Source organism: Neoarius graeffei, chromosome 19 (assembly GCF_027579695.1).
Source record: "Neoarius graeffei isolate fNeoGra1 chromosome 19, fNeoGra1.pri, whole genome shotgun sequence".
Lineage (NCBI taxonomy): Eukaryota > Metazoa > Chordata > Actinopteri > Siluriformes > Ariidae > Neoarius > Neoarius graeffei.
In genome coordinates this window covers 42,891,419-42,906,192 of record NC_083587.1, presented here as the reverse complement: position 1 = coordinate 42,906,192, position 14,774 = coordinate 42,891,419, and the positions used below count along the sequence as shown (strand labels likewise).

The following is a 14,774-nucleotide window of genomic DNA, read 5'->3' as shown; positions in this document are numbered from 1 at the left end:
GATAACAACTTGGGTCATCCTTCTCCTCTTTAGTCTGAATGACACGGCGTCCCTGATTTCCATAAAGAACTTCAAATTTTGATTCGTCTGAGCACAGAACAGTTTTCCACTTTGCCACAGTCCATTTTAAATGAGCCTTGGCCCAGAGAAGACGTTTGTGCTTCTGGATCGTGTTTAGATACGGCTTCTTCTTTGAACTATAGAGTTTTAGCTGGCAACGGCGGATGGCACGGTGAATTGTGTTCACAGATAATGTTCTCTGTAAATATTCCTGAGCCCATTTTGTGATTTCCAATACAGAAGCATGCCTGTATGTGATGCAGTGCCGTCTAAGGGCCCGAAGATCACGGGCACCCAGTATGGTTTTCCGGCCTTGACCCTTACGCACAGAGATTCTTCCAGATTCTCTGAATCTTTTGATGATATTATGCACTGTAGATGATATGTTCAAACTCTTTGCAATTTTACACTGTCGAACTCCTTTCTGATATTGCTCCACTATTTGTCGGCGCAGAATTAGGGGGATTGGTGATCCTCTTCCCCTCTTTACTTCTGAGAGCCGCTGCCACTCCAAGATGCTCTTTATATACCCAGTCATGTTAATGACCTATTGCCAATTGACCTAATGAGTTGCAATTTGGTCTTCCAGCTGTTCCTTTTTTGTACCTTTTAACTTTCCAGCCTCTTATTGCCCCTGTCCCAACTTTTTTGAGATGTGTTGCTGTCATGAAATTTCAAATGAGCCAATATTTGGCATGAAATTTCAAAATGTCTCACTTTCGACATTTGATATGTTGTCTATGTTCTATTGTGAATACAATATCAGTTTTTGAGATTTGTAAATTATTGCATTCTGTTTTTATTTACAATTTGTACTTTGTCCCAACTTTTTTGGAATCGGGGTTGTAGATAAACTTATGACCACAAGTGTCTATTTCAACTTGTAGCCTAACTGCATCAGGGAGTGCCCAGCAGTTGCAAACTTTATGAAAATTCTACCCACCACTGAGCAAAGTTGTTACAATCGAGGAATTAATAAACTTTATTTTGTGTTCAAGTACTTTAGGAAGCATGGAAGGACCTGTATTTTAAATAATTTATTTTTCACTAAATGATTATCCAATTTTAAATGCAGTTTCCTTCAAATATTTTTGTGTAGCCCGCACAATTTGATCAAGTTTAGTTAAAGCCCAGGAATAAAACTGATGCCTTACTCACCGGAGCTCAGGATTGAAACCAGAATAGTGGAGTTGTGAGGTGGCAAGGCTATCCACTGCACCATCATGCCATGCATAAATGGATCATGTTAACTTAATAGCAAACATTTCTACCTGTCAGTGCCAACATCCTAATGTTGTGACTGGATCACATTAATAGCAAGTCTTTGAAATCACACTCATTTTACATAATTCAAGCTCGGAGATCAGTTTATTTCAGTAAAACATAGCAATGAAATCACATTTAGGTTAATAACCAAATATTTTTATGTAAAACACACAGATTCCATTTTTTTTTCTTCAGGGTACTTACAGAGCCTAAATAAAGCAGGCATGATGATTCTCTGAAAAACAAATGACAGGTGTCCATAGGTCTTCTCTATACTTTGTTCATCTTGTTGAAAGGTGGCACGTGTCTGCAGAGGAACATTTTCCTGTGCCGTAGACCAATTAACAAAAATATTGTCCAAAAACAGGAACATTCATGGAGGACATCAGAAGCGTGAGAACTTGGCAAGGTCTTTCTTCATCTCGCTGTACAGGGTACTGAGTCTGCTCACAGCTTTCACGTGCTCTTCATCCACTTCCTCTTTTAGCCGAGCCTGCTCCTTCAGGAAGTCCTCACAGTCTGCTTTGCACTTCTCCATTCCCTCCTGAAGAAATATGCTCTACACAAAAAAAAAAAAAAAAAATCACCCCAGTCACAGAATGTCCCTTTTTTTTAAATTACTTTTCTTACAGAAGTAGTATTTGGATTTACCTGCTGGGTTTCTAGCTCCCTCTGCTGGATTCTCTGCATCATATGATTTACAGTTTCCACTGAAGAAAGAAAGAAAGAAGAAACCTTTATTTGTCACATGCACACTTTGGGCACAATGAAATTCATCCTCTGCATTTAACCCATCTGAAGCAGTGAACACACGTGCACGCACACACTCAGAGCAGTGGGCAGCCACACCAGAGCGCCCGGGGAGCAGTCAGGGGTTCGGTACCTTGCTCAAGGGCACCTCAGCCCAAGGCCACCCCACGTCAACCTAACTGCATGTCTTTGGATTGTGAGGGAAACCGGAGCACCCCCACGCAGACACGGAGAGAACATGCAAACTCCACACAAAGGCCCTCACCGGCTGCTGGAACCTTCTTGCTGTGAGGCGACCGTGCTAACCACTACACCACCGTGTGAAAGAAAGCATACATTTTTCAAAAATTAAAAGTAGACGGCCTTTCGATTTCATAAAATCGGTGAAATTTAGTTCCCTCTGAAATTTGGTCATTGTGATAAGTTTCTTCCTGTAATATCTCACACAATATCAGGCCATTCTCTGGCTGGGAAGTCATTTCATTTGAGGGGATTCCCGAGCAAATAATGTGCATCAAATCGCACGCTTCACGCAGTCAAGCAGACAGACGAAGTCTGTGTGCGCAGGTTAGGGTGACCACCTGTCCTGCATAGCGCGTGCGCATACAGCATTTGAAGCCGAATTTACGCGTCCCGCAAATTCAGAACGTGTCCCGCATAATCGATGCTTGCTGAGGGGGATGTCGCTCTATCCGAGGCAGCCAAACGAATATTACTTGACATTTCAGCACACCACCGTCGCCACTATAGACTGTAGAACAAAACCACACACACACCCCTCACAACTGACTGGTTGTTGTCAACTTTTTGTTGTTGCCATGACACCGCACTCACGTGCACAGACAGTGACGAGGGACGCAGGTGCAACGCATGCATTGCTTTCATATTAAAAAAATGGAGAAAGGTACTGGGGAGATGGCAGGTGAGGCACCGCCACCTCCAGTTAAAAAGAGAAGGTGTATGTACAGGAAAAAGTGGGAAAATGAATATTTGTGGCTGAAAGGGGTTGAGGGGGATACCGAGAGGGCTTTTTGTGACCTTTGCAAAACATTTTTCTCAATCGGACATGGCGGGGAATACGATGTGAAACGACACAGGCTCGCGGAGACTCACAAGAAACGTGTGCAAGAGAAAGAAACGTCTAAATCTATGGATGCTTTCCTCCGACCTAAAAACGACTCTCTAGCTGACAAAGTGACTGCGGCAGAGGTGACGAGTGTGCATCACACTGTCCAACACGCAATATCATATCGGAATATCGCAATATCATATTTGCTGTGGTTGTGAGTTAAGAGACTTTTTTTCTACTGTTTCTGTGGTGCTGAGCCACTACAATTCCTGTTAATCCACTGAAAACTAAATGGAGACTTGTCACTATTCCTGCTGTACTGACGCACTGCAAAGCCTCAGACTCAATATTATATTATGATTGATTTAAAGTGAATAAATTGTAATGGAAAATAAATAAAATTGAGTAGCTTCAGTAAATCATAAGTGGAAGTGTGTCTGTCAAGTCACTGAATGGTCAAAATATTATGTTTATTTAAAAAACAAAAAACAAAACACATTTGGTGGCCTGTTCATGACCATACATCGCCAATAACAGCAGAATAGGGTATTACTGATATACCATGTAAGGTAGTATGTGCTAGAAATGGGTGAACCACTATCTGTGAGTCTTCCAGCGGCCGGCGCGGTGCAGTGGGAGCGGCGTCCCACATCGTCCCTCAAAAACATACCCCTTGTCCCCCCTTGGGCTTATGAGCAGGTGGTCACCCTAGCGCAGGTTTACCTTTGACCGTTTACTGACCGTTACATCATCCTGTCGCTAAACGAACAGCTGACCACACTGAGGTGCTCGCTGACCGCCGATATTTATTAGTTTGGTCCTGCGTTTCCTTTCCTTTGCAACATAATGTCTTTTCTTCTCGCTTTCCGTTACTGTAGTCGATCTTTCAGGTTTCATTTGCACACTCGCGTCCTCCATTTTCTCTCCCGTTTCAAATTTGCATCCCACAATGCCTTGCACGAACATGGAAAGCCTACCATGTGATGCATGACGTAGCATCTTGAATTGGGTCATGGTGAAGCAGGAAAAAAATAGCGGAGAATTTAGGGCCATGTGGCCCTAAATTCATTAATTGTTCTATTAGAAAACTAGATAGAACTTGACGCCAACGGTGTTGATGGGGATGCCTCCGCCCGGTAGACTACACGCCTTATTAAGTTATGATTTGGGGATGGACATTTGACCTCACAGTAATCTTGACCTGGTGAAATTACTTGTATTAGCCTTGGAGATACTGTGTTCGCAAGGTTTTCAGACAGACATTCGACTTCACAGTGACCTTGACCTTAGACCTTTTGACCTCAAAATCTAATCAGTTCATGTTTGTCCCAAAGCGCACAAATGGTGAAAGTTTGGTGAAATTCCTTTCATTAGCCTTTGAGATATCGCGTTCACAAGCTTTTGGGACGGACGCACGCATGGACAGACGGACAACCCGAAAACATAATGCCTCCTGCACCTTACGGTGGCGGAGGCATAAAAAAAACCAAATAAAATTGGAAGTCAGTGATTCGAATTTAGTAGCTTTCGGTCCACTAATGAAAAAATAATTGGGTGTCGGGGAAAATTCTTTTCACGACCTACACTTGAAGAATCTGAAAGGCAGTACAGCTTTAATTCAACACCTTATGTCTTGTGGTTTTAATGACTGCTAATACTTTTGTTTTTAACAGCAGAAATATCATTTGTTCTTCTAACTGGCTCATCAATGCAAGTGTGTAAAATCATTAAATAAACAAACAGTACATTATATAAAAATTACATAAAAATGTAAAACATTTTCACAAGTTCCACTGAAATTAAGGTTATGACCAAACTAATGTCCCTTGCATTAACCCAACACGACATCTGAATTATGTCAGTTCCAGATGCTTTCAGTTTTTCATTCATTTATCTTTACTAATCACTGGTGGTGGTAACCCTAGGGTTGTGGTGGATCCAGAGCGTATCCTGAAAACACTGGGTGCGTGGCAGGAATCACACACTACCATACACACACAGACTCAAACTGAAATACACTGTCACAATAAAAATCCAGCCACACTGGTTCACATTCAATCTAGAGCCCTGCATTCCCGCGGGAGTCCCGCGGGACCCGACGCAAAGCAGTGCAGCGCAGGACAAATTTTGAAAACTCATTGCGGGCGCGGGCGGGAAGGGGAGTGCACAATGCGGGCGGGAGAGGTGATAAGCTGCAATCCCGCTAACTAAAAACGTGTTTAAAATAAAATTTATAAATTATTAATTTATGTCTATCGTATTGTAAGAACGCTAGGGACACTTCTTAACACACACTGCGTCCTTTATTTTTATTAGCAAGTATTTAACAAGGAGTTGCTGTTTTAGCCACAACTCACGCTTCCTAACAGCCCATAAAACAGCGCCAACTCAACTTCCTGTCTCAACCCCCGCGCACCCACACCTAAACTCCACCCCCCAGTTCCCCTAAAAGGCATATAACAACATAAACTCAACAGGTAACAGAACACAACACAGGTTATCACAAGTATATAATTTGTGCTGGATATTTTATTTGGCATTAATAAGAACATTTTAAGATGCCTAAATTTGCGGATGTGGTCTAATCTCGCGTACGTTTCCGATTCCTTTCCGCTCTTCCGTGTTTGAGATCTCCGATCATGGCAGAAGAGCAGAGCTCCTCTAGTGAAGCTTACAGTGCTTCAGAAGTAAGTGCTGCTTTAAAAAGAAGTACATTTACCGTTAAAAAGTCAAGAGTATTAGTCCTAAGTATTAAAAAGTATTTAAAAAAGTATTAAAAAGTATTAACTAGTATTAAAAAGGACCGTGTATCGCACAGATTGTTCAATTTAAAGCTAGAAATAGACAGTGTATAATCTGAGGAGCTGGTTGTGGTTGCGCAGCACTTCATATGAGAGGAGAATGAAATCGCGGTTGGAATCATAATGCCACAGACTCGGAAGTGGGAGTGCACAAAGCGAGAGCTGTCAATCAAAGCGAGAGCTGTCAATCATGAGCGCATGCAGCGCTCAACTTGGAATGTGTCAGCAGAATGTCAGAGTCTAAACAATAAACTTACAATAAATGAAGGATCGGTCAGTGGAGAGCTCAGCTAAGCTCAGCATGTTTAATTCCCCAAGCCAATGACAAGAACTTTCGTGAGAAATAACGCAAACGTCTGCATCATGCGGGATTTGCGGGCGGGAGCGGGACAAAATATGGCAGGCGCGGGCGGGAGCGGGACTGCACAATGCGGGAGCGGGAGTGAAAATTCTGTCCCACGCAGACCTCTAAAATTCAATCCACAACATATCTGTGAAGATACTCAGTCGTCCAGGTACATAGTAATCTGTGGTTGGTAGAAGAGAGCAACTGGACTTGGAGCAACTCTCTTCTACCAACCACAGTTTACTATGTACCTGGACGACTGAGTATCTTCACAGATATGTTTCTACGCACTTTGGGATGAGTTCCCTTCGACTAGTGCGGGAGTATGAGAGGACTTCCAGAAAACTGGCGGACATCTTAGCCAGAGAGGATCGTTCATTTTTGTCAACCTGGAGCGACCATCACTGAACAGAGGTGGGTGTCTGTGACATCTGTCAGCCGCCTTCAATGCAGCCATCAGCATTCTGATTCGGATTCTATTATGATCCATGAGAGGATGGATACTTGGTGCTCCCTATTGGACAGACAGAGCTGAGGATGCCTTTCGGACGAGAGGCGAAACGTCTTCAAGACTTTTCAAGCAAGTCCAGTTGCTCTCTCCTACCAACCACAGATCAATCCACAACAGAACAGTTCTTCAATCTTGTGAAACTGAAAAAAAAAAAAAAAAAAAGTATAATAATAGACTTTTCTACGTACAGCAACCGAGAGCATCAAGTAAATTCGCTTGCATGATCTTGGTGCATCTGGGCAGCACTTGGTCATCGGTCTCAGTCACCAACTTATTCAGGTTTTCTAGGAGACGGCACTCCCTAAAGCCCCGCTTCTCCTGTTGAGCAAAAACAATCCCTAGGGTTGAATGGAAGGAGTAGGTACATGTACATGTGCTGCCACGGCCACACACAAACACAGTAGCTCTTCATAAAGATGGTAAAAAGTTACAAAAAACATGAAAAGCTCTCCAAGATCAGTCCTGGGGCAAAGGAGCACACAACGTATTCTCACCTCAAATTCTCTTACAAAGTACCTGATCTCTCCTTGTAGAACTGGCCTATGGTCCAGTAACCTTGACTGAATGTCACCAACATCTGCTGATATTAAACAAAACATATCAAACATTGAAGACATACTGTTATGAATGTGTGCTCTACAATCAGTACTAATTTTTCTCTTTAAATGATACATTTTCTCAGTTTAAACATTTGATATGTCATCTATGTTCTATTCTGAATAAAATATGGAATTTTGAAACTTCCACATCATTGCATTCTGTTTTTATTTACAATTTGGACTTTGTCCCAACTTTTTTGGAATTGGGGTTGTATGCGGAAGGCGGCGTCTTTAACGGTCCGGAATAAATTGAATGCTACACGTTGATGGATTAATTTGTTCTTCTACGCCCTTTTTGAGGAATGTATTGTAGGACTTAAACCAACATCTGAAGAGGTGAGATCGCTCCTTTTTTTCCCCCTATTTTTGCTGGCGGGATTGACTCTGCCCTAAGGGCTATTCTCTCTCTCTCTCTCTCTCTCTCTCTCTCTCACTTTGCACCATTACACAATAAATATTCACAGTGAAAATATTTTGTAAGCGCGTTTCATGAACCAAGTTATAGGATTTGTTGACAACTCGCATCGAGTTCGTTACACTTCTACCCGGCGTGAAGCACATGTGGTTGTGACGTCATCGTAAACAAATCCGTTCTACTCATCCAGACGACTTCGCAACGGCACCGTTGCCAGATTTTTCCACTCTGGAACCCGTTCTCAAAAGATTTCGTTTTGGGGCACCCAAAACGCCGGTGCCGTGTGGACACCAGGGCGAAACGATAAACAATTTTATCAGATTCACCTGAATCCGTTGCCGTGTGGACAGGGCCTTAGTGTATTTGTCTGTATGGTGATTGGTGAACCATTTTGCATCACAGAATATGCCGCAGTGGTGCAGTCGCATGGACTCTGAGGCCTGTGACTGTATTGCCCAGACCAGTTGGTCTCCTAGTGGAAAATCCTTAAAAAATGCTCTGCCTCTGGCAATCGCCTTTCTAGTATTTTGATTGGTGGAGCTGAGGAACAACTTTTTGGTGGAGCACCAGAATCTTTGCCTCAACTAAAGTCACTCATTCAGCTTTGACAGATCACTTCATTTGTTTCCTGAACAGGTGAACCATCGTCTTTTCTTGTAGGCCTAAGTGACATTGTTTGTCATCGATGTTATTTCGCCTTTAAACGTGCAAGCAACATTTTGTGATGTTGTATGACATAACATTACTTGTCACACTGTACTGAGACATAGCTGTTGATGTAACAAACCAGAGCCTACTGTGGCCAACGCTAGCAGGAGGAAGCTCAATGCTGTTGTTGCTAGATGTAGCGTTACTGTAAAATTGTAACAGTTCAATGGCATAAGCTAACTTGCACACAAATTGGTGTGTTATCACACAGCATAGCTGGCTATGTAAAGCTGTAGGTTTATGGTAATCAGTGTTCTCCACAGGCGCTTTTAAAGTGGCACACTGCCACATTATAATTCTGGCCCTCAGCCCTTCCCTTTGCCAAAAAAAAGGTAACTAAATAACCAAATAAATCGTATTCATTTTATTATAATTTTGTAACTATTTAACACGCAGAAGACCATTAAACAAATGCATACGGGGCAGCCTGAAGTGGCCACGCGATTGCAATAGAAAACCATCCGGCCGGCTGCATACAGATTGTGACCCAGAGCTCTGCAGATTGAGGTCTATCCCTGCGTTACACTACACCGCACCACATTACACTATACTGACACATAGTAACGCTGGAAGCTACAAGCTGCAGCTAGCCAGCAGATAAATAACTTTGCAGGTGTTTGTAGCGTTATTGTGCAACGGTTACGCTTGTCTATCATCTTTTCTGACCATACACAGTTACAGTAATCATATAACAGCGCACACACACGAGTTAAGTTCAAGTCTTATATTTTACATATTTGTGATTGTGTTTGCAAGAGCTGCATTTTCCCGTTGCTTCCCTGTAGTTGTTTACTGCAGGACTTCCGGGTTCCTGGGTCAAAGGACCTGAACTACGAAGGCCGAGGTGGCTTTGTAGTGCCAGTCTCGGGCACGCGCACCAGCTCGTGCATTGATTGCAGTGGTTTCACCCAATTAACATTATGTGTATTGTAAAAAATGTATACATTTATTGTAATTGGGTATTTTGTTTATGCATGGAAGTTCATTTATTTTTCACACACAGAAAAAAAAATAATTCAGGAGATGCGCAACAGGCGCGTCAGTCTCAACTGAAATGTCAAACGACTCTCAGATTGACAATAAAGATGATATGTACAGTAAGAATGTGTTCATTTTTTGTAAAATGATTTTGACAATGGGGCGGCACTGTGGTGTAGTGGTTAGCGCTGTCGCCTCACAGCAAGAAGGTCCGGGTTTGAGCCCTGTGGCCGGCGAGGGCCTTTCTGTACAGAGTTTGCATGTTCTCCCCGTGTCCGCGTGGGTTTCCTCCGGGTGCTCCGGTTTCCCCCACAGTCCAAAGACATGCAGGTTAGGTTAACTGGTGACTCTAAATTTACCGTAGGTGTGAATGTGAGTGTGAATGGTTGTCTGTGTCTATGTGTCAGCCCTGTGATGACCTGGCGACTTGTCCAGGGTGTACCCCGCCTCTCGCCCGTAGTCAGCTGGGATAGGCTCCAGCTTGCCTGCGACCCTGTAGAACAGGATAAAGCGGCTAGAGATAATAACAACCAGACCTTGAAATTGCTTGGATTGAAGTAAACTATTTAAACTGTGTTGTGTGTGTTTTGTATGTTTTTAAATGCATTGTCCATTATTAGTGGCATATATGGTAATTCATTGAATATATTTACTTTCTAAAACATGCATTTGAGCTAGCTTACAATTTAAGAGTCTATAAATCTAAACTCTGTACCCATACTAGACATTTTCACGTTGTCTTTATTTAATGTGAACCTAAAGCAGTGCACTCAGTGAGGAAAAGCCCACTTTTTAATGCAATGCATGACCAAAATCCTTGGAAAAACAGAAATATCCACACTTTTTATTACAAGGATGAAAGCATTCGATGTTTTCATGATATTTTAACCACCGAACCGAACCTGTCCCCAGTTTCCTTCTCAGAAATCTGCTCACCTTACTTTATACATTTCCTTAAAGTCTGGTGTGGTTCGCTAAAAGGGAAGAGTGGAATTCCTTTTGTACAATCACCATTAACGACATAGTTCTGGGTCGCTATAACGTTTCAATAAACCGATAAAACTGCTGCAGTTGCCTGTAGTGCTCATGTGTTGACATGTTTACTCACCGTGACCGATTTTATCCATGTTAACCGGAGAAAATAATGACTCCGAATGCTTGGGTTGTTTCCCGCTTATACAAATCACGATAAAGGTAACTTCACACAGTACATGACACTAAAACATTACAGTTTGAAATAATACAACTGGATTTAAATTAGTAACCGAGTCTAACGACAGATTTCCAACAGCAACAACCACTTTTATGGTGTTTGACAGACTGCCTTTTGTCGCATTACCGCCACCTAGTGGCCTGGAGTGCATTATTATCTCATCTCATCTCATTATCTGTAGCCGCTTTATCCTGTTCTACAGGGTCGCAGGCAAGCTGGAGCCTATCCCAGCTGACTACGGGCGAAAGGCGGGGTACACCCTGGACAAGTCGCCAGGTCATCACAGGGCTGACACATAGACACAGACAACCATTCACACTCACATTCACACCTACGGTCAATTTAGAGTCACCAGTTAACCTAACCTGCATGTCTTTGGACTGTGGGGGAAACCGGAGCACCCGGAGGAAACCCACGCGGACACGGGGAGAACATGCAAACTCTACACAGAAAGGCCCTCGCCGGCCACGGGGCTCGAACCCGGACCTTCTTGCTGTGAGGCGACAGCGCTAACCAGTACACCATCGTGCCGCCTATTTTTTTATTATTAATAAATTAAACATTAATTTTTAAGTAACAAAACAATAAATAAGGATGACATACAAACAGGTTATCGCAAGGCTGACCCATAGGGACAAACATCCATTCACACCTACGGTCAATTTAGAGCCACCAATTAACCTAACCCACATGTCTTTGGGGGAAACCGGAGCACCCGGAGGAAACCCACGCCGACACTGGGAGAGCATGCAAACTCTACACAGAAAGGCCCCCATCGGCCACTGGGCTTGAACCCAGAACCTTCTTGCTGTGAGGCAACAGTACTAACCGTTAGACCACCATGCTGCCTATTATTATCTCATTTCATCTCTAGCCGCTTTATCCTTCTACAGGGTCGCAGGCAAGCTGGAGCCTATCCCAGCTGACTATGGGCGAAAGGCGGGGTACACCCTGGACAAGTCGCCAGGTCATCACAGGGCTGACACATAGACACAGACAACCATTCACACTCACACCTACGGTCAATTTAGAGCCACCAATTAACCTAACCCACATGCCTTTGGGGGAAACCGGAGCACCCGGAGGAAACCCACGCCGACACTGGGAGAGCATGCAAACTCTACACAGAAAGGCCCCCATTGGCCACTGGGCTTGAACCCAGAACCTTCTTGCTGTGAGGCAACAGTACTAACCGTTAGACCACCATGCTGCCTATTATTATTATTATTATTATTATTATTATTAATAATAATAATAATAATAATAATAATAATAATAATAATAATAAATTAAACATTAAGTTTTAAGTAACAAAACAATAAATAAGGATGACATACAAACAATAAAAACAGAATGCAATCATCTGCAAATCATGGAAACCCTATATTTCATTGAAAATAGTACAAAGACAACATATCAAATGTTGAAACTGAGAAATTTTATTGTTTTTGAAAATTTTTAATTTGATGTCAGCAACATGTTTCCAAAAAGTTGGGACAGGGGCAACAAAAGACAGAAAAATTTGTGCAGTGCTAAAAAAACAAACAAAAAAAACCTAATTTGGTTCATTGGCAACAATTCAGTAACATGATTGGGTATAAAATAATAATAATAAAAAAAAGCATCCCAGAGAGGCGGAGTCTCTCAGAAGCAAAGATGGGGAGGGGTTCACTGCTCTGTGAAAGACTGCATGGGCAAACAGTGCAACAATTTAAGAATACCGTTCCTCAAACCACCTCAGGCCCTCGAACCGCCGGCCATTATAACTGGTGCCACTATGCTGATATTTTGGTCTAGTTAGAACCCTGATACTGTATTATTAAATGTTATACAAAGGCTAATATATCCAGATTACCAAACTAAATGTTCACGAAATGTTATATGTTCAAAAAGGATAATAATAAACCATTTATTTATGTCTAATAAAACTTTTAAAATGTTAAAATTGTACAATAATTACATTATTACTACTGTACTAACCTGCCTCAACAGGGATTTTAGACTGGTAGAACTCTTAGTCTTTGACATAGAGAACCAGTATGAGGATACAGTTCCTGATACAGACTTCAAAGCATTTCTGTAAGTCGCACTGGATAAGGGCATGTGCCAAATCCCATAAATGAAAGAACCAACAGGAAAATCATGTGCATATACTCAATTCAGTGTCTAGAAAGAAACACGATGGTTTTAGAATATTATGCTTTATAATATTATGCTTTCTTGGTTAATCACTTTGCGCTAGTAGTGCTGGCACAAATTGTTACTCTCACTCAGGATCTTTCTACTTTATTCTTCTTATTCATCTCATCTCATTATCTCTAGCCGCTTTATACTTCTACAGGGTCGCAGGCAAGCTGGAGCCTATCCCAGCTGACTACGGGCGAAAGGCCGGGTACACCCTGGACAAGTCGCCAGGTCATCACAGGGCTGACACATAGACACAGACAACCATTCACACTCACATTCACACCTACGGTCAATTTAGAGTCACCAGTTAACCTAACCTGCATGTCTTTGGACTGTGGGGGAAACCGGAGCACCCGGAGGAAACCCACGCGGACACGGGGAGAACATGCAAACTCCACACAGAAAGGCCCTTGCCGGCCCCGGGGCTTGAACCCAGGACCTTCTTGCTGTGAGGCGACAGCGCTAACCACTATACCACCATGCTGCCCTATTCTTCTTATTATCATTATTATTATATTTTTCTCCTAACGTTTTTTAGGACGCTGTTTCTCCCTCAGTTTTCAACCAGTCATCACCAAATTTCACATGAAGACTCCCTCTGGGCTGACTTAGGTTGCTATGACTTTTGGTGCTGATCTGGATCACCGAACCGGAACAATCCATGAAAAACGGGATTTTTTCCTCACTAAGCATCATTCTCTATCTCTTACCATTCTGGATCTATAGGGTACGGTGACCAGATGTCCCAGTTTGTAAGAGCTAACACAAATCACTGTGACTTTAGACACAATATCTATCTAGTTCTTCTTCTTCTTCTTCTTCTTTCTTCTTCTTCTTCTTCTTATTATTACCCTAACATTTTTAGGAAGCTATTTCTCCCTCAGTTTTCAACCAACCATCACCAAATTTCACATGAAGAATATCTCTGGGCTGAATTAAGTTGTTTTGACTTTTGCTGCTGATCCAGATCACCAAACCGGAAAGGTCCATGAAAAACTGGCTTTTTTCAATCACTTATAACTCTGTCAATTTTCATAATTTTTTCCATAATTTTTTAAATTTTGTTAAGGGCAGCAGGGCACAACTTTTCCTCACTAAGCATCATTCTTTATCTCTTACCATTCCAGATCTATAGGGCAGTGTTTCTGAATCACTGGACCACGGCCCATTAATGGGCTGCAAAGCGCCATCAAGTGGGCCGCAAATTTTTTTCAAGTTGAAGCTAATTTTTACTTGTAGTAGGGTACAATATCCAACATCACATCCGCCTCATTAAGCTACAGTCACACTACAGCTCGCGATGCTTTGTGATGTGTTATCGATGAAAATGAGGCATTTTGGTGGTGATGCACGGTGATACACACATGATCTAAAAGTTGTGGTCACACAGCAGGTGAGCACATGACTGTCACACCTTTGTGCACTTGAATCTAGTGCAGCTTGAGTGGCCGCACATGCTCACGGAGCGCATTGTGCGCACTCTTGGGAACCAGACGTTATGGGAAACACCTGATAATGACTTGAGTGCAATCAGCACACACAGATACGGAAGCTGTTTTCACAGAGGCTTTGCAAAGTATTATCATTATCATGGTCACATTTGTTCTTAGCCATGTTTATAACACTGATTAAATACTTTTTGGTTTTGCTTTTGTTTTTGTAAATATCACGCCTGCTAATAAACACTCTTCCTGCACTTAGATCCGTCTACCACCATCTGTCTTGTAGTGTCCTGATCCCCAGATCTTTAACTCAGCTACATATAAAAAGTTGTAGGCCTCCATGCTTTTCATTTGTTTGTCCATGTAAAATGATGTCTGCAGCACCAGGTAGTCTGAGATGTCGGGGAACTCAACGGATGGATAATTTTC

At 42.4% G+C, this 14,774-nt stretch overlaps 1 protein-coding gene across 2 annotated transcripts; it reads right to left on the bottom strand.

Annotated features, from left to right (window-relative positions):
- Positions 1 to 1,409: 1,409 nt before the first annotated feature.
- On the bottom strand, positions 1,410 to 10,824 carry bloc1s5 (biogenesis of lysosomal organelles complex-1, subunit 5, muted). 2 transcript variants are annotated; one of them, XM_060900097.1, is made up of 5 exons: positions 10,612 to 10,824; positions 7,298 to 7,383; positions 6,992 to 7,121; positions 1,978 to 2,036; positions 1,410 to 1,885 (listed from the first exon to the last, which is right to left on the bottom strand). In XM_060900097.1, the coding sequence occupies exons 1-5, from the start codon at positions 10,628 to 10,630 to the stop codon at positions 1,712 to 1,714; spliced, it is 468 nt and encodes a 155-aa protein (XP_060756080.1). In that variant the 5' UTR covers positions 10,631 to 10,824; the 3' UTR covers positions 1,410 to 1,711. The 2 variants fall into 2 exon arrangements, with proteins under 2 accessions (XP_060756080.1, XP_060756081.1); XM_060900098.1 differs by having other exon boundaries at positions 7,298 to 7,380.
- Between the last annotated feature and the right edge of the window lie 3,950 nt (positions 10,825 to 14,774).

Excerpts from the sequence above, each read along its gene's own strand:
- bloc1s5 (XM_060900097.1), bottom strand. Across the intron at positions 7,122-7,297 it reads ACTTTGTAAGAGAATTTGAG|GAGAAGCGGGGCTTTAGGGA; the intron begins GTGAGAATACGT and ends TTTGCTCAACAG. Across the intron at positions 2,037-6,991 it reads ACTTGATGCTCTCGGTTGCT|TGGAAACTGTAAATCATATG; the intron begins GTACGTAGAAAA and ends TTCTTTCTTCAG.